General features: G+C 33.8%; 2 protein-coding genes, 1 long non-coding RNA gene and 1 pseudogene across 3 annotated transcripts; 1 reads left to right on the plus strand and 3 right to left on the minus strand.

The window, feature by feature from the left end:
* The first annotated feature begins 1,910 nt into the window (after positions 1-1,910).
* On the plus strand, positions 1,911-3,792 carry LOC111394765 (annotated as a pseudogene).
* A 1,146-nt stretch (positions 3,793-4,938) lies between these two features.
* Positions 4,939-7,131, minus strand: LOC111394774. The gene is made up of 2 exons (XR_002702705.1): positions 6,879-7,131; positions 4,939-6,090 (listed from the first exon to the last, which is right to left on the minus strand). It is a non-coding gene; the product is annotated as an uncharacterized LOC111394774 (long non-coding RNA).
* Positions 7,132-8,633: 1,502 nt separating this feature from the next.
* Positions 8,634-9,697, minus strand: LOC111404570 (transcription factor MYB2-like). Its single transcript, XM_023033364.1, has 3 exons — positions 9,553-9,697; positions 9,246-9,375; positions 8,634-9,159 (listed from the first exon to the last, which is right to left on the minus strand). The coding sequence occupies exons 1-3, from the start codon at positions 9,695-9,697 to the stop codon at positions 8,634-8,636; spliced, it is 801 nt and encodes a 266-aa protein (XP_022889132.1).
* A 4,587-nt stretch (positions 9,698-14,284) lies between these two features.
* On the minus strand, positions 14,285-15,980 carry LOC111394779 (transcription factor MYB2-like). Its single transcript, XM_023020765.1, has 3 exons — positions 15,734-15,980; positions 15,351-15,480; positions 14,285-15,239 (listed from the first exon to the last, which is right to left on the minus strand). The coding sequence occupies exons 1-3, from the start codon at positions 15,888-15,890 to the stop codon at positions 14,702-14,704; spliced, it is 825 nt and encodes a 274-aa protein (XP_022876533.1). The 5' UTR covers positions 15,891-15,980; the 3' UTR covers positions 14,285-14,701.
* Between the last annotated feature and the right edge of the window lie 4,208 nt (positions 15,981-20,188).

Genomic DNA, 20,188 nt, shown 5'->3' on the forward strand with positions numbered 1-20,188 from the left:
AAATGATTGGACATAAGACGTTAGTTGGTGGCGTTTGTTTATTCTCTTGCACTGATATTTCTCGTCTCTTCATAGTGAAATGGATGATATGAAGTATCTATCAACTAGCAAGCTACGTAGCATTATTTTTACCGTAGTCTTAAAATTTTACAAAAGTCAGGAAAACAGCCGCTAAATTGTCATTTTTGCCGCTATATTAGCAGCATTTTAACTACTACTCACGTGTGTTCATGTCACCAACTTAATTAATCCAATAAAATAAACTAAGATTATCTAAAACGCCCACTAATTCTAATAAACAAACAGGGATAAAGGGTCCCTCTCTGAGTTGTTTATGATATTTTTCTGTAGGAGTTGACCAAGTCACATATAAATATTCTTTTTGATGCCGCCTGCAATAATAGACTTGACTTTACACCGACGTTCCTAAGATAAGTACCGCTATTTCATGTTGTTGTCTCTCTGATTGTTGCCGCATGTCAGCTTTTATTAATAAATTAGAAGATGATAATATGTTCCTGTTTGCTATAAATTAATCAAATTTTTTAATTGATATTAATAAAAGTTGATGAAATTTTGACTTAAAATTTTAACAACTTTTAATCTATACCAAACATGGCAGTATTACAAATGATGTCTTCTCATTACTAACAAGAATTATCTCACCTTTGGTTTAGTTATGAAAGTTGATAAATATTTAAATTAAAATCAACAATTATTTTTCATCATACATTTAGCAAAATCAAACACGGATTTAATTTATTGGCGCATCAATAATTCAAAAAGACTACAACTAAATAGGGGCAACATATCAAAACTCCGACAACATTAATGTGACTTTTGACAATGTGTGTATATATATATTTTTTTTTTAAAAGTTGATGGAATATACGATTGAAAATTTGTGACTATTATATATATATATATTTAAAAAAAACATTTTTAGATTATTAATAGTTTTTAACTTAAGTCAAACATCCGCGTGGAACGAGGACTTTTCCTCTTGGGTGATCGGGGCATTCACGTTACGCATGAATGGAAACGTTCGAATATTCCAATTGAGAGGGGACAAACCGCCGCTGCCATGTCAGCTTTGCTTCCTTTAAACTTTTCATACAAACATTCCTGCACGTGTAATCGGCCAATAGGGCGCTGACGTTTGGACAAGTACTCGTCCAAGAAGATTACTCCTCCTTGTCATCTTAATATTTAATATATTATTAAATTTTTAGACGGACATTAGAAGCATGTTTAGTATGAATTAATATCTGATTTTAATTTAAATCAAAATCAAACAATCAATATTAACCACACTTTCATGAGTTTCACAACTTTTTAACCACACATTTCGAAAACTTATATCACAATCTAATAGAAAATCTAATTTTAGCCCCTATTCGGTTTCCATTCTTTCCTCATTAAAATGAAAAATATCATCGTTATTCATCACATCAAACCACCATATTTGAAATACTATCTCTTGTGTGGGGCCCGTAACGACTGTATTTTTCATTTTTATTCTTCCAAAACTGAGAAAAAAGGGGGGATCATCACCAAACAACCTCTAATTTGCATAGTATTATAGTAGTTAAAAATTCAGATCTTGTTACTATCCATTTCGTGTAAATATCGACCAACTGATGTAAAATGAGTTTAATTTACGGTACTGAATTAATTTTTCTTGATGACCTATTTCTTTTAACTAAAAACATAATCAACTTGTTCCTCTTGGAACTTAATGTATTGTAATCTTGTGCAATTATATGTTCTAATCAAGAACATATTTGCAATTTTTTATTAAGTAGTGTTCCCCGTATGTTTTCTTCAACGGTCAATGGTCATCGCCAGTGCCTATATATACGATTGCCCCTCGTTCGCAACCTTAAGCTGCAAATTTATGTTCTTATTTCATTGATTAAAGCAGTATGGTTGTTCCTTCTGTAATTCCATTTCGAAGCAAAAAAAACAAGACCCCTCGGAATTCCAATCATAGATCTTAGTCTTGACAGGTCTCAACTGTCTGAACAAATTGTAAAGGCAAGTGAAGAATATGGTTTCTTCAAGGTGGTTAACCATGGAGTTTCTGCAGATGTAATTTCCAGAACTGAGAGACAAGGTTCAGAATTTTTCTCAAAATCTTTATTGGAAAAACAAGGAGCAGGACCTGCTGCTCCCTTCGGTTATGGCTGCAAAAATATTGGATTCAATGGCGATAAAGGCGAACTTGAATATATTCTCCTCGAAGCCAATCCTCAATCCATTTCGGAAACAACCAAATCCATTTCTAGTGACTTCAGGTAACGCATGCAATTAAGATTTGTATTAAGGTTTTCACAACTACTTTTCAATTGATGTGGTCAACTTGTCATAAATATAATTCATTACATTATTCTGGTCAACACGTTTACGTGCAACCCTTCAAACTAGAAGTTTCTGTCCATAGACACGTCCCGTCATATATTTTTGGTCAAATTTTTTATCAAAGATTTGACACGTACACATTTTTTTTTTTTATGGGAAAAACCATATGGACAGGGGATGAGGACAACAGGCGCCCCTGTCCCAAACCTTGTCCCCATCCCTGTCCACGAAGTAACACTCTTTTTTTATAATAGATATGTACGTTGGTTGGACCGTTGAACTGATATTTTTCATTTGCATTTTGTTGCAGTCGTACTGTAAATGATTATGTACAAGCAGTTAAGAACCTGGCATGTGAGATTCTCGATTTAGTGGCTGAAGGGTTGCGGGTCCAAGACAAGTCCATATTTAGTAAACTTATCAGAGATGTAAATAGTGACTCCTGCTTCAGGATCAATAATTATCCTCCAATTAGTACCATTGACTCTTCAGTGCCCAACTTGTTTGATGAGCAATATTCTTGTAATGTCAAACCAACTCGTATTGGATTTGGAGAGCATTCCGACCCTCAGATCTTGACAATCTTGCGATCAAATGACGTGGGTGGCCTTGAAATTTGTTCGCGAGATGGTTCGTGGATCCCAATCCCTCCTGACTCCAATCAATTCTTCGTATTTGTAGGTGATGCCTTGCAGGTTAGTGTCGTCTTTCCTTACTCGTTAATTAAATTTGTTCTTGAATAATTTCCCAACATAAAATACAAAGGGAATAATTACGTCAAGAAAAGTTGCGTCTTTCTAAAAAGTGACTTGTGACATGCCTAAAGTCGAAGCTTTTCTCTATATATTCTTCTGGTCTTGAAATTGAAAATCTTTACAACATTGACCAAGGAAAATGCTCTCTCTTGTTGCTAACTTAAGTCATACTGTGAAATGTGCAGGCTTTGACAAATGGAAGGCTTGTGAGCGTGAGACACCGGGTACTCGCAAACTCCGTGAAGCCGAGAATGTCAATGATGTATTTCGGAGCTCCACCCCTCAATGCAAGTTTATCTCCTGTACCACAAATGATTTCGTCTCAAAATCCTCGTCTCTACAGGCATTTTACTTGGGGAGAGTACAAGAAGGCCGCCTATTCCTCCCGTTTGGCAGACCATCGTCTCAACTTGTTCAAAAACCAACTCTAAGCCATACATGTAAACATAGTATTTTATGCGGCAACATACCATTGTAAAAGGCAGTAAATGAAAATCCCTCGTAAAAGTTTATTCTTTGTTGCTGGAAGATCACAGTTAGGAGTAAGGAGTAGATGGGGGAAAGTTTTGTTATAAAAAATATGCTTTTGTCTGGCAAAATTATTTGTGCATATTTTTGTATCAATTATCTACCAATTTAAGACAGATTAAAGGATTACGAATTGACAGCTTCTGCATGCTATGTTCCAACAAGGATGGATATGTACAACTTCAGCATTAGTTAAAGAACATGTGGAAAGTCAATTCCTTCTCAACAAGGGACGCTGAGCATTGCTAATTAGAGTAAAAAGTTTCATTACTCACTGAACTTTAGATACTATGACGTTATAGTCACTATATTTTGAGATTCTTCTAAACGGTCACTGAAATCTCACAAAATGCCCTCCATCCATCATTCCCTAAGTAACCGTTTGAATATGGTTTGATGCGGCATGATGGAATCCTACATGTCACTAGTGGCTGCCAAGTAAGGAAATTATATTTTCAAACCCGATTTTCATCCCTTGAAAGCTTCTATAATTCATTTCCACCGAAATCAAAACTCACAACAAACCCAAGAATCAGAAATTGCTCGTCGTCCAATGTAAGGTAGTGAAATCTTCAATCACCAAGGTGATATACAGGCTCAGTTGCCAAAACCACAATCAGTACCAAAAACAAACAACCCAAGAACAACACAAATGTTTCACCTATGGTTGCTAGACCTTTTGCCACTTAGAGACCACCACAAAGGAGGAGAAATATCACCAAGATATCAACACAAAGAAAAACGGTAGAAGGCAGTAGCGTCGAGGCGAAGAGAAGAGCACGCAGAGGCGAAGGAGAAAGACACCAAGTCTTGTAAATGTGGCGTGCAAGACCAAGTGAATCAATATTGGGCCAAGTCACAAATAAGGTAAGTTAGGTCTAGGTAATGGGTCATTGCCCAATAACACATAAGTGGAATATAGAGTGGGCCTCAAGTAATACTAGCCATCCAAGTAGGTAGAAAATATGGCCCATGAGCAACACAATAAAATTGGTTGCTTCAAATGGTTCAATCACTTCTTAGGTCGGGTTGTTCCAATATTGGTATTGATATATCGTTCTGTCATATTGCAAATGTTGACTGATAATTAATAACCGATTTACATCATCGCCCGGGAGGCCATTTGACAACAATATGTCTAATATCCAATTTCTAAATGTCCTCATTATTTTTCATTCATGTTCTATGGGGAACTTGAGATTTGATAATGGGAAGTTTTTACTCCAAATTTTTGACGGGTGGGAGTGGGGGCAATGGTTTCAGTCCTACTTATCTCAAACTTTGAGGGAGAGAATAAAATGAGCAAAAATATCGTGGATTTCTAGTATGATTTTCAATAATTTTAATTCTCTGATTTTGCTGGAATCGTGAAATGAAATATCTGTAAACTTCCTTGACTCTACTCTATATATCAATGCAAACAACATTCTCACCATAAATGCATTAGCAAGTGGCTGCAAATTAGTGCAACATGCTCTCTCTGCAAACTAAACATTCTCAAGTGTAAGACTTCAGTATGAACGTAGCCTCTGTTGGGGCTCTCACTTTGATCTAGCCACAAGCTATGGCAGCTCTAGCTCGCAACCATAGGGGCCCACCTTGTCGAATTATTTAGCAGAAAAAGGAGATGATTGAGACATGCTGGTGAGCTCGTTTTCTTGGATTCTGCCGACTATAAGTGTACAGTAGGAATGCAAATTCTACGCACAGTTTCATCAAGGACTCTTGTATTAATATTTTGCTTTCCCCATGAATGTTGTATTGCACTTCACTGTTAATTATGATATTTGCAGATAATTGAAATTTATGGCTCACTTATATGCCTGAAACAAAACCCTGATGTATAAAATAATATTTTTGGCTTGTTTTACCTCTCCCACACCTTGGGAAAATGGTCCACAAAGAAATGTGGCATGACAGGTCGGGCCTCTCTGCAACATGCTCTGTGTTATTGAGATTGACAGAATTTTCTGCAACTAGTCCATTTGTGATTTCGGCATTAATGTATCAGTAGTGCTTACCGTACACCCTTACACCTCTCTCATACTGAGGGCGGTCCACAATTATAAAATTCATGTGGGTCTCCTGACATTGTGAGAGGGCTGTACAAGAAGCTTTATTGTTAATGTATATGTATTTATGCAGAACTCGAATTTGAAACTGTTGAGATGCTTATAACACAAGGTTCCTAACAAGCCTCTTTCTCCTTAGCCTAATCTTATCTGCCGCCTACATCCGCAGTCTGCTCGAGCTTCAGCTGTAACTTGGATTCAAGAGGAAGGCTCTCACTGGGCACATTTTCCTCATTAATTTCGAGGAAGGGGCAGGAGATTCTGGATCAGTGGATCCTAACATCAGATGCCTTAATAATCAATGCTCCTCTCTCTTCGAGAATAAATGGAGTTAAAACTTAACATATGATTTTGGCTTCAAACAAACAGAATTACTGCATGGCATGGAAGAACCCAATTACAAAATTTAAAACCGTTATCAACTTCAACAAGATTAGAAGTGGAAATCGACAAGAACTACAAACAAAAGTTGCTGGTCTTAATTAATCTTTCTCATTTGATGAGCAATCTAGATTACTGAATTTGATAAGCTTAGTTTTACTTCACACTAAAGTATTCAGCTAATCAAATATTTGGCAGGCAACTGTAGATAAGATAGGAACGCAACAGACTAATGCAAAAATACAGGCCATTGTGATACAGAAAATCATAAAGAACACGTCATAGGCTAGAAAAACCACCAATAACCTGCACTTTCAAGAATTAATCTTTGGGGGTTTAGGTTACGGGATGATGAGGCAAGAAAGTTACGAACATTGAATAAATAATATAAATACTATTTAATTTAAATTGAAAAAAATAAAGTTTTATCAATTAAAAAGAATTTTAATTCAAAAAAACTTATCTGTAATATGAACAAAACAATTAAGAAATTTTAAAACTATTTCCAAAAACATTATAATATAAACAAAATAAATTAAACAAAAGAAAAACCAAATGAGAAAAAGAAGGAAAAATGGCGGACTTTAAGCACAGTCGGTAGAAGCCGGTAGTGCATCACCTGTTTCCAACGACATAAAGCTTTTTTTGGCCAAAATTCATCCTAAACCCAATAGTTTACCTAAACAGTGAAGAATAAATATCATAAAGAAAAAATTAATGCACAAATTCACACAACATGCAAAATAAAAAATCAATCTTTCAATCCCACAAAAAAACTAACCTTGTTAAAAATAATTATTGAGTTTTTTGGTGGTCGGCGTTCTGTAGACTATGAGGATGGCAATTTCGACAGGATCCCGATTGTAAAGATTGTGCGAATTTTTTTCTTTTTTCCTCTCCTCTCCTATCTTTGTCGAAGATGAGGTCAATTTTGACAACGAAAATTTCTATTCTAAGTTTCAAACTTTTTTTTTTTTAATGGTCAAAGGCCATTGTGGCAATATGACCGGATCAAATGGCTATTTCGGTCTATTTCCTCGGGGGTTCGTAGGGTTAGAGAATAGGGGGAAAGGAAGTATGATTCAGTGGAAAATTAGAATTATGTGGGCTTCTTTTTTCATATTAAAGACTTAAGATTATCGGGTTTGGGTTAAAAATTATGGGCTACTATTATGGGAGCCTTTTTTTCATTGTAAAAAAATTATGAATTCAAAGAGGGCAATCGCCCCCATTGGGCACTTGATGGGTTCGCCGCGGCACGTAGTGAAACTACTGCATGAAGCTCAACCCCCTTAATGTGTGTGGGGTCAGATTGTAAAATTTTTGGGATAAATGGTCAACTTAGCAAAGTGTCAAAGCAAATCCAAAAAAGATAAAGGCGATAATGGAGTTAATCTATGAATAGAGTTAATCTTTAGTCTATTTAATAGTAATCCCAGTGCCACATAGGTTGACGATGAACTCAATTCGAGTTAAATAAAATTACTCTTTCTTAATAAATTCACTGATAAGGGATGTATGGATTCTCAAAAAGAGATGAGCCGTGGTGGTCCTCCCCGAGCAGTTCCTTCCTAGATCCAGAAGCTTGAGCAAGAAATTCCCGCATTACAGATAGAGGTGCCTATAGACTAGCCTCTCTTTAATCCACAGGAGGTCAAATTCTGATTGCTGTGCAAGTAAATGAATCTATTTCATTCTAATTCGATTTACGAAGAAAAAATCACACTCTGTAGGATTTGAACCTATGACATCGGGTTTCGGTTCGGGTGTTTAGAACATTATTTCTAATGCATTCTAAAATTGCAATCTATGTGATATCTAAATAAGAAGGCTTTCCTATTTACATGGCATTAGTGTCTAATAAGTAGATGGCCAAATCGAGTTTACTACTATGAATTTAGTCTATAATTTAAATTTCATCTTTAACGCATATTTTATTGGAGAGAGAAATATAATAAACAAGAAGAAGAAGGAATAAGAAGTATAGAAAGAAAGCAAGAGAAATATAAAATTATGATGACGAACCTTGTCTAGAAAAGTCTCTACATCTAAACAAAATCCTTTATTTTTATTTTTTTTTATTTTTTGTCACATCAGCTACACATGGTCCTAAACATATTGCAATCGAGATGAATTTTTGTAGGCTCCTATATTGAACAATTTATTTTCATATAAGCCTCCTGTTTGCAAAATTTTTATTAAGAATTTATAAAATGTACGTCAAACTTCATTTTCAATCACATATTGCAATAAATCTACAGCTACTATTCATATATTCACCATTCATTTCCATTCATTAATAAATGAAACAATTCATATATTCTTCCCAAATGGAGGCCAGTTATATTTTCATATATTATGTATGTTATTTTTATTTATGTACAAATCCAATTTCATTGTAGATTTGTGTTGGATAGGCAAACACTTCCACAACTGATTGAAAGCAATTCATTTGAAATGTCACAATACTGGTAGTGTTGACATGGATTATTCCTTAACTATATTATTAGTATGATTTCATTCATGAAGTAAACACTCAAAACTGATTGAATCCCATTGATGTAGAAACCCACAAATCTTCATCCTCTAACGATATTGTAAGTGAATTCTCATAACCCAACGAATAGTCTCCGCCGTGTATGGACGCCTGAATCTCATCAATTCCTTCAAAGCAATAGCTGAAAGGGCTATATACTGGGAAGACGTCGGCCATAGGCTCGGGCGAAAAACCCATGTTGGCTTTGCTATTCATTTCCACCAGCCCAAAAGCAGGTTGATGAACTTCAGAATCTGTCATTAGTTTCTGGCAATTGATGTGGTCAAAATCAGTAGAGACTGCAGTGACAGTACTACACGACTGGGATCCTGAATTAGCTTCGGACGTGGGATGAATTTGTTCCTCCATTATGCTTTGAAGCCATATATAGTGCATGATCTCACGAAATTGTATGCTATTCACGTCACAATTTAGTTGCTTTGCTTGCTTTTTAATGGTCACTCTCCAGTAGTTCTTTATTTCATTATCGGTTCGTCCTGGTAACCGTTTTGCAATCTCTGCCCACCTTCATCATTAACTTGAAAACTAAGTAATGAAAGGAAAAATAAACAATAGAATTGAATTATAAGAACAAAAGAAAATTTAGATTACCGATTTCCATATCGCAAGTGTAGCTCTATAATACTAAGTTGTTCTTCAGGAGTGATATTTCCTCGTCGAACATTTGGATTCAAGTAGTTCAACCATCTTAATCTGCAGCTCTTACCTGTACGCCTCAAACCTTAATCAATGGCACAAGTGTAACATTAGTTAAAAAGTTAGTTTCAATCTCGTAATATATAAAAGATTGTTAGACATGATCTCTTGAAATTAAAGCGTGCAAGTTAATTTTAGAAGAAAATTCTGAGGTTGGAACATGAACTAAGTAAGTGCATATTTGTTACGCAATATTAACTACCTGACTTACGAGCCAGAGCGTCCCATCCTCCTCCTCCATGGATGGCAATATAGTCTTTGAGTATTGAGTCTTCGTTGCTAGACCATGAACCTTTCCTTATGCTTTTATCTCCTTCATTCTTACTTGATATTTCTTTGGCATCCATTGCTAGGTTTAGAAGAATCAGCAGCTTCGGATTAGTGCGTATATGCATGTGAGAGGTTTATATCGGAAACACGAGGAACTATTGGATCCTCTGAAATTAAATTAAAAGAAATTATGTATGTTAGCTTAAAGGTTAAATAATTGAATATTAATTTTTATAGGTGGAATGCCAATCTTGATTATGAATATTGGTTCTGAATTGATACTAATTTGTCTCTAGTCATGATCCACTAGTAATAATTAAAATCTTTTCTTAAAGATTGATGCTTTGAATTAGGCTTTTCTTTGATCTCTATCCATATGTGTGAAGAAGGTCATTCGTTTAAAGATACATTTATATTTGCACGCAAATTGTGAAATAAATTTTAGGGTTTTGGGAATGAGTAATGTTATTCACAGTCACTCTCCGTGATAGTCGTCCTATATAACATCCTACATGACCGTTTATGATTAATTTGATGTATTAATGTGAAAGTTTTTCTTACCTCATAAATCAAATCCCTAACCGTCACATTTATATCATGTATGGTGACTGCGACAGTGAGTGATTACAAATCGCATCATTCTTTGGGAATTTTGTGACAATGAGAGTTAAGATTATAGAGCTAGCTAGCATCATAACATAGGGAGATAATTAATGTGAACCTCTATAGTGTGTAGTTTTTCTTTTCAATGGAAGACGTAGAGGTGGGATGTGTTAATTCTATTTGGACTATCATTATGTAATAAATTTAGAAGGGTAATTTTGGAGATGTTCGAACAAGAAGCAGTACCAGCTAGACATGGATAATTGGTTTGCATCGCCAAATTAGGTTAACCTTACTATGGATCCCCGACACAAATTGAAGAGAAATTTAAGTCGTAAGTTTTAATTTATTCAAATATATAGGGAAAACTTGGGAATTTAGGGAACACTTGGGAATATATCCTTTTCTTCTTTGCTTTTACCAACACTAGGTAGATAAAGTGGCCTTTATAGTTAAATTATATGGTGAAGGAATCCAATTATCTCTTAAGTCAAAGGAAAGTGGTAAGTTTTTAGTCAAAAGTAAGAATTACTTTCACATTAATGCTTTTCCTTTTCGACTTCCCTATTTTAAGTTCAAGTTGACTACAAAATAATGTTGTTCGTGTGGATTTTCATAATATTCTTGACTCGACGCAATAAGATTTGGCTCCTTAATCTTCTACATAGTATGGATATAAGTCCAAAATCTTCAAATGAAGTTCTAGATCTTCAATCTATTTAAATCTGTGAATTTCGGCTCCTTAACTTATATCGAAGCGAAATGTTAAGTTGCAATTTCATGTCATGTAAGATTCTAACGTTCAAAATAGTTATTCAGATACACGGATAATCATATTTACAAACTTAACTAGGTTGTGAAGAACCGATAATCACGTCACGGTTAAGGTTGGGGAGCAATTCCAATTTTCCTAAATTTATGCAAACTATTATAGAATTATCGAAGTAATTACCAAAAAATAGAAAAATCTCACGTAAGTCATAAAAGTAATTTTATATCTTTGACGAGGGAATAAAACTTTGTTAATGGTGATAAAAAAATACAATTCACAGAATCATATACTCCTTGAACTTCTTGTCCTCTAATTGGTAGAAAAAATGTTAATTAAAATTAATAAACCCTTTTGTTGCATTGCTCTGAAAGTTCTAGATCGAAATTAGTTAAGGATAAGTCAATACTAACATAATCTTAATTACTTTGTACTGATCAAAGAATATTGTCTTTACGCGGAGATTGGTGCAGTCAAGACCAAACATGGGGTCAAGAATATAATTGGAACATGCTGATCTCATAATCATGATGTCAAAATTACATTGGATTTTTTTTTTATTAATAACAAAATTAAAAGATAATAAAATAGAAAGAAATAAAGATGAGGAATAAGCTAGTGGCTCAATGCCTGCCTTTGGTCAAAAGTTCAATATTTCTTATTGCGTTGTGGATTCTCTCATTTTATCCTTGTACGGTTAACACTATAGAAAGTCCGTACTTAGAAAACACATCCGTATCAGCCACCAAAAAATAATCCATGATGCTACAACTTCGGGTGAATTTCATCGGTGTCACGAAGTTTTAGCAATATGTTAACCGTGTCATTGAATTTTGATTTATCTCGATTGAATTATTGAATTTTTATTTAGTTTTAATTGGATCACTGAATATCGATTTGATTTCAAATTTCACCACTCAATAATGGTTACCATTATCTTCGAACTTGATGTTAATTGATAGACATATAACGGATCTTTCAAGTAATCATCGCGTTGCGTGTCAACTTACCAGTGTGTCTAGGGTTGGGCAAATCTCCCGAATCAAACCAACCAAACTGAACCCGAACTGAATCGGACCGAACCCGACGGTTCTTGTTAAATTAAATACCCGAACGGGTATTTGAATTGAGAACCGACGGGTCCGGTTCGGTTATCTGTTCTAGACCAAGAACCGAAGAACCAAATCTTTCTAAATTTTTTTTATATATTGAATAAATTAAATTATTTTAATTTTAATTTTTTCTAAACAAATTAACAATTTCTAAATCCAAATTTTTGGTCCAATAATTTGTTTCATTTCTAATTTTTTAATTTTTGGCTAATTACCTATTTTATTGTCTCATTTCTTAGCCTAACAAGATTCAACCCACTAAATAACCATAAACACCTACACTAAAGTGCATAACGCTGTCTCGACTCTCGCAGTCTCGCTAACATTACAAAACCTATACAATCGTCGACTGACGCTGTGACATCCGATCGAAGCTGTGACCTTTGCCAACCGAAATTTTGACTATAGCGATCATTTGAATAAGGTAGTCTACTAATCTCTGACATTTCAAAACCATTGAATGTATCATTAGTTGTATTTATATAATATTGTTATAAATGTTAAAAAATTTAATTATAGTACAGAACCGAACAGAACCGTTCCATAATTATATTTGGACCCGACGATTCCATTTACTAAATACCCGAAAATTTTGGTTCAGTTCGATTCTCTTTAGAACCGAGCCGACCCGCGCCCATCCTTAAGTGTGTCACGACAACAAAGGGTTAAAATGAAAATAAAAATAGGACGTCTTTAAACATTTTAATATAAAGACATTGTCATATCTATTATTTTATCATTTTTACCTTTAGGATGCCACATAGCCATTACATGAAATATTAGTTCTGTTTGTTACAAATAGAAAAATGTTTTGTCATATTCTTGTAAATATTTACATTGCCTGCATATATATTTGGTTTCCATTTTACACTAAGTCGGTTTTAGTTTTTTTTTTTTTTTTTTTTTTTTTTTTTTTATAAACTGCAGAAGAGCAACTTTGCAATTAGCACGCATTTTTCCAAAAGGTAGGAATGTGGGAACTGTTGAACAAACAAAAGTAATTTAGTATTTGAATCTTTTTGACTCATCCACCTACGATATGCTTTTATGCTAACTTTGTTCCTCGTCCACAAAACACTAGGTGGACCACTTAATTTTGGGTTTTGCAAATATCTCCGGTATTAAATTGATATATATTAGGTTAGCTAAAAAACTGTTCCCCTGAAGTTGTGCTTCAAACCATTCAAGTTAAAATACAATTTTGAAATATTTTGAGAAATGCGACTTTGTTTCAAAATTCGCCTATCATGGATGTTGTCGTTACTAGTAATATCCCATAACAATTAAAGATGAAATAAATATAAAACATATAAATGTTTGTCTATTTCTCATATCAAATGTCTACCTGTGTGAAGATTGAACGACAATTTTTAATATGTATTTTCAAAATTGGGATGAAATGATATGTTTGCGAGATCTAATGCGGCAACGTATGGTGACAAAGAGTATGCATATTAGGATTTAGGAGAAATGAAGTATAGGTTTTTTCATTTTGTATTATGTATTCCCATTCTCCAAACTGGGTAGAACGATTTTTTTTTTACCTTTAGTTGGTAGTTGGGTCAAGCCCCTTCTGTTTTATATTATGTATTTTTCCGATGTTAATAAATCATGCCACTTTTGCGCTATATAAAAAAAAGTAAGAGTTTGAGCTACTCAATACTAATAAATGTTGATCTTTAAGATGGAACTTATTGGGATTTTTGTTGACAACAAGAAAGCACATCGATATGAAATATGATTTATTTCGAGATTATATTGACAAACAACATCTAAAGTTAAAGTTCGTGGACAGAGGTTTGGATCTTCTATCTATGATTGACCAAAGTGGAATGCTGCGTCTATGGCGGGAACTGTAGGATTTGGGTTTGTTGGGGGCAAGGAGTGGTTTCTTTTCTGAAGTCTCAAGATCAAATCACATATATTTTCATCAAACCATTGAAAATTGATGTACTTTCGAAGTTTCGAGATTGCTCGGAGTTACCATATATCAAGTTTGAGGGGATGTTGAGAGTATAGACCTAATTTTTATATGGTAAGAGTTAATTCATGTATCTTTTGAGACATTGATGTATTGAACTGTAGTCTATATGATACACGTATTCTATGTACAAATGGATTTATGTACTTGGAAACCGATAAACAACTTCCCTGTGGACATTTATAATTTACACAATCTATTTGCGAAATGCTGCTTCCAGCATATTACATTTTCACGAGCATGATATGGCTAAAAGTTTGCTTCAATTGCCTATAAACAAAAATTTTACCTGTGCATTCTTCCATTAATATGAAATGAAATCCCTCTGCAGCACAAAACTTGTTACAAATAGCATATAAAGCAACAAGCTTGATTGAATTAACTTCTGCACTTCCATCTTATGCCAATTCTTCTAAAGGCCTCGATTTCTTCGATGCGTCTCTTCTTTTTTTTTTTTTCTTGGTTCGGTAGATGAGAACCTTGTACTAGGAGGAATTGATAAAACGATAAAAATATTAATCTAAGGGTGACCATTTTGTGTAAAATGTGACATAGATATATCATTCGCCTATATTATTAGTGCTAGACTATCATTTTATGCATGGGATAAGCACTTTCAAAACTGATTGAAACTCGTTAACGTAGAATCCCAGAAGTCTTCATCATTTAACGAGATTATAAGTGAATCCTCAGACTGAATCTCATTTCCATCGAAACCATAGATGAAAGGGCTATACACCACTTCAGAGCCAAATTTCTGCTCAGATAAACAATCGTAATACCAGTTAACATCTTCGAAATCATCTAGTACTGAAACATTGGATTTGTTGGATTGGCAATTCATTTCCACCGGCAGGAATCCAGTTTGATGGACTTCAGACTCTGTCATTAATTTCTGGCAATTCATGTTATCAAAATCAGTAGAGACTTCAGTGACAGTACTATTCAACTGGGATTCTAAATTAGCTTCGATCTTTGGATGCATTTGTTCCTTCAATATGCTTGGAAGCCATATACTGCGCAGGATGTCACGAAATTCTACGCTGTTCACGTCGCATTTTAGCTGCTTTGCTTGCTTTTTAATTACGGTTCTCCAGAAGTTCTTTATTTCATTATCAGTTCTTCCTGGTAACCGTTTCGCAATCTCTGTCCACCTTCATTAAATTTTATTTTTCAGAAACTAAGTAATGAATGAAAATCGAGTTGAAAAATGACATAAATAAAAACGATTATACAAAAAGCTGCTGAAATGTTTTTGCATTTACCGATTTCCATATTGCAAGTGTAGCTCTATAATGTGAAGTTGTTCTTCAGGAGTAATGTTTCCTCGTCGAACATTTGGATTCAAGTAGTTCAACCATCTTAATCTGCAGCTCTTACCTGTACGCCTCAACCCTTCATCAATGGGAAAAATGTTACATAAAAAAAAAACAGGACTTTGCTGTTTGTACAGAAAAATCTGCCAGAAGCAATGATTGAAAATGAGGGCAAATGATAGAATGTCATGTGACATGATGTAAACCTTGACGTACATGTATCATCTCCCTAGAAAAAAGTTGGTTTCAATGTTGTAGTAAAAGATGGTGAGACATGATCTTGAATTAGTATTTTACTCTATGAGAGGACGAGGAGATTTGATCATGATTACCTGCATTACGGGCGAGGGCTTCCCATCCTCCTTCGCCATGGATGGTAACATAGTAAATGAGTTTTGAGTCTTCATCGCTAGACCATGGACCTTTTCTTATTGTTATCTCTTCTTCTTTCTGAGCTGTACTGTTACCATATATTTCTTTGGCATCCATTGCTGGATCGAGTAAGTAGCAGCAGCAGCAGCGTAGGATAAGAACTTATATGGATGTGCAGTAGTGCTTTAGCCTTTCTATGTGTACATATGTAGGAATCATGAGGAACTGTTGGATCCACTGATATTTATTATTGGAAAATGAAGAAATATTACTTTTTAAAAAAAAAATAAAAAAATAAAAACTACCTCCAAATTAAGCGGAGTACTTATTTATGCCGAAAATAAAAAAGAAATATAAGTTTGAAGATAGTTTTACTAATTAGATTGGGATTAATAACATCTTCAAAAGACTCTCTACATACAAAATACTCTTTATTTTAAAGAGTCAATACTTAAAAATAAACTTCAAGAGAGCCAAACTCACAATTTATCTTAACATACAATGATTGAATTTAATAAGTTATAGATTTCAATATCTACTTAAAGTATTCAGACCATTAGTTATTGACATATAAAAATTTGCGCTAAATAAAATATGAGGAGAAATCGATAAATGCTTCTCGAGAAAAACAAAATAAAGAGTTAAAATAGAAAGCATTGTTAAAGTGTATAAAAATTTTGGCTCTTTATAATGAATAAGATGTTTTCAATAACTGAAAAGTGTCTTGGAGATGCTCTAAAGAGTAATAAGAAATATGATTTATATTTCATGTACTTTGGTCGCTCCTCATGCGATTTGTAAAATATCTTGTTTATTCGTGATGATTCTCATCATCAATATTCTTGTCGTTCATCAATTATTATACGTAAAACGATGGTTATCTTGATCGCTATTGTAGGTTTCTACGGAATTTTCTATTTCGGTGAAATGATACAACGAATTGATACCAATTTTGAATTTGAGGCTTTCTTCCAATTTTGATCAACGACAGATGCTTTGAATTAGTGCACTTTTTATCTCTATTTGTCTGTGTGAATAAGGTGACATCCAAACACCGTCCAAAGATACATATACTATATTTGCCGACCATTGCAAAATATATATTTATTTATTTTTATTTAAATCACCATTTGGAGTATTACAAAAATTTATAGGGAGACTATAGTCATACAAAAATGTGAACTTAGCCAATCTAATGGAATAGGATAATTGATAAAGGGTTGGATCCACCCTAAGGAATTTGGTTTTGAATGTAAATTGGGAAATATATAACTATATAAACAATTAAAAGAAATTTTATAGCTTACTATGCATTTATTTTAAAATTCTATAGACTTAAATTTAATTTAAATAGGAGATTCTTTGGCATATATCCTTCTCTTTTTCTTTTACCAACACTAGACATTTATATTTCATTACATGACGAAGAAATCCAATTACTCTGCTTGAATTGACAAGTGAAAGAAAAGCGATATGAAATCGTTCACATTAGATGCTTTTCCTTTTTCTTTTTCCAATTCTAATTTTAAGGTGACAAATGTAATATTGTTGAGCCATTCACTTGGAGACTTACCACTAGAATAATCTAACTTGGGAATCTTGTTTAATACTTACTTTGTTGCTCAAGATCGATGCAAGTTGATGGTTAGAAATTAGCCAAACTACTATGATTGAAATATAAAGATAAGAAATAAAAATTTAGATATTTTTTAGTAACTGGAATTAGTAGCAAACAATATGTATGTTTGTTTACACAGTTAACCTATTATAGAAATAATTATCAACACTACTAAAGTGAGACGGAAATTTATAAAGTTCATTTTATGTTATATATCCCTTGGACTTGGTGTCTTATAGTTGGTAGACATATATAGAGTACGTTCACATTCAGTTGGGTTGTGTTGAAAAGGGAGACGGGAAAGAAAACGCGACATGACACGACACTTGATAACATTGTACCTAAAATTATAATTTATTTTCGTAAATTAAATATTTATTAATTTATTTAAAATCTATCTAAAATTAATATTAACTTTAATTACGTGTTAAATTTATTGTAGTGTCAGAATTAAAGCCTCAGATTATGTAAAAGTTGTGCTGAAGTATTGGGAAGTAAAAGTGTTTATAGACATGTATAAAAGAGTGTTGGATCGTGTTGATAAATATTAATTCATAACCAATTTTTACCGTTTATAAATACTTGCTAAATATATTCTAGATAACGCATAGTTGAAGCCCATAAAAAAGTTTATAATAATGTGCATTTCTTAATCCAAATATTTAAATACTTTAAAAGTTCTTCTAAAGTTTCCTTAAGGTTATAATTTTATTAAAAATTTGAAAAACTTGAAATTTTATTAAGGCTATGTTTGATATCTATTTATTTTTCGCGAAAGATTCCATTTTCCAACTTTTGGTTGTTTGATGTCCAAAATTTTTCCTAGAATTCATTTTACAACTTTCTTGTCACACAAGTCAATTTCCATCTTTTCCTTGAATTGAAATTCTCACCAAGTTCCCTGTTATTGTAGCGATTTTTTATTTTTTTCAATTTTTTTACTTTTTATTTTTTGCAACGGAAACAAATTCTAAAAATTATTGTAAAAAAAATATTTCCCTTTAATTGACAATTTTCATGTAAAACAAAGTCAAACGAACACCAAAAGATAGATAATTTTCTTGAATTTTTTTCTTTTGACAATGGAAACAAATTTCATCCCAATATCAGTAAATTTTATCTCTTTAATTGACAATTTTCATGTAAAACAAAGTCAAACGAATATCAAAAATAATTTTATTTCAACATTTTCCACATGAAAAATTATACCAATCAAACACAATAATTTACAATTCTCAAATAATTTCTAGGTAATTCGATTCGCTGAAATTCGTTTTCTTTCCAACAAAATTTCATCTTTACAATCAAACGGAACCTTAGAGTTTTCAAATTGTCTTTTAATATTTTCAATTTTCGAATATGATCAAAACATAAATACTAGCATGATATCAGTAGAAATTGACATAGTTAAACTAATCTTCATTCTTTACAATTTAGTTTGGGATGAACAAGTAGTATCGGAGCTTCCACGCCCAACAAGTGGTATCAGAGTCAAGTTCCTTTCGTAGATTGGTTGAGATTTTTCGGGATGACTAGGTTGAAGTATGATATTCTGCAACTAGATCGCAATACAAGATTTTTTTGTGGCAAGTAAAGATGAGAGCTGTTTTGGCGCAATTGGATTTGGACGATGCGTTACTGGGTTTTGAGGAGATGCCAGCTGATTGGACAATGGAGGAGAAAAAACGGAACGATCAAAAGGCTGTGTAGTTGATTCATCTTCATTTATCCAGCAATATTCTACAAGATGTCTTGAAGGAGAAGACAACAGCTGCTTTGTAGTTGAGACTAGAGCAGTTACGTATGACTAAGAGTCTTACTAGTAAACTGGCTCTTAAACAGAAGCTGTATTCCCATCGCATGGTGAAAGGAAGATCGTTGGAAGATCACATTGTTGTGTTCAAGGAAATAGTTGTAGATTTGGAAACATTGAAGGTTAAGTACGATGAAGAGGATCTTAACTTGATCCTATTGGGTACGCTACTTAGTTCTTATGCGTCGTTTCGAGACACCATCTTATATAGTCGAGATACTTTACTATAGACGATATCTATAATGCTTTGCACTCAAAAGAGAAGATGAAGCATTTGGTTGGAACTACATCAAGGGATGGGCAAGCTCTTGTATCTCAAGGTGGTCGACTGAGAGGCAGATCGAAAGTCAACTTTAGCAATGTGTATTGTTACTATTGCAAAGGGAAGGGACATATTCGAAAGGATTGCGATATGTTGCAAGCTAGAGATGATTTAGCTGCAAAACGTGGAGCTCAACCTTTGACTTCAGACGAAATCAATGTAGTTGAGAAATTTTCATATAGCTGAGACGTGATGTTGACCGTGGTATCTGATGTGGAATCTAGGGCTGACGAAGAGTGGATTCTTGATTCGGCATGTTCGTACCATATGTGTTTCGATAGGAATTTATTTCAGATATATGTGGCTGATCAGCAATGTGGAGTTGTAATGGGAAACAATCAGTCTTGCAGTATCGCTGGAATCGGTCAAGTCAGATTGCGATTGCAGGATGGGATGGTCAGAACACTTTTGAAAGAGGAATCTTATCTCCGTGAGTGCCCTGGACGCAAAAGGGTATAAATTTTTTGGATGAGGTGGAGTCTTGAAGGTCCAAATGGGAGTCCGGGTTGTACTGGAGGGACGGAGAATATCCCAATTGTACATTTTACAAGAGAGTGCAGAACCTGTTAAGAGAAGACATTTGGACAAGTTTAGTACTGTGGTGGAAGTTCAGTTCTGTACAGTACCTCTTATGTTAGACTCTGAATCAGTTCAGATCACTG

This window comes from Olea europaea, chromosome 1 (genome assembly GCF_002742605.1).
Source record: "Olea europaea var. sylvestris chromosome 1, O_europaea_v1, whole genome shotgun sequence".
In the NCBI taxonomy this organism is placed as follows: Eukaryota; Viridiplantae; Streptophyta; class Magnoliopsida; order Lamiales; family Oleaceae; genus Olea; species Olea europaea.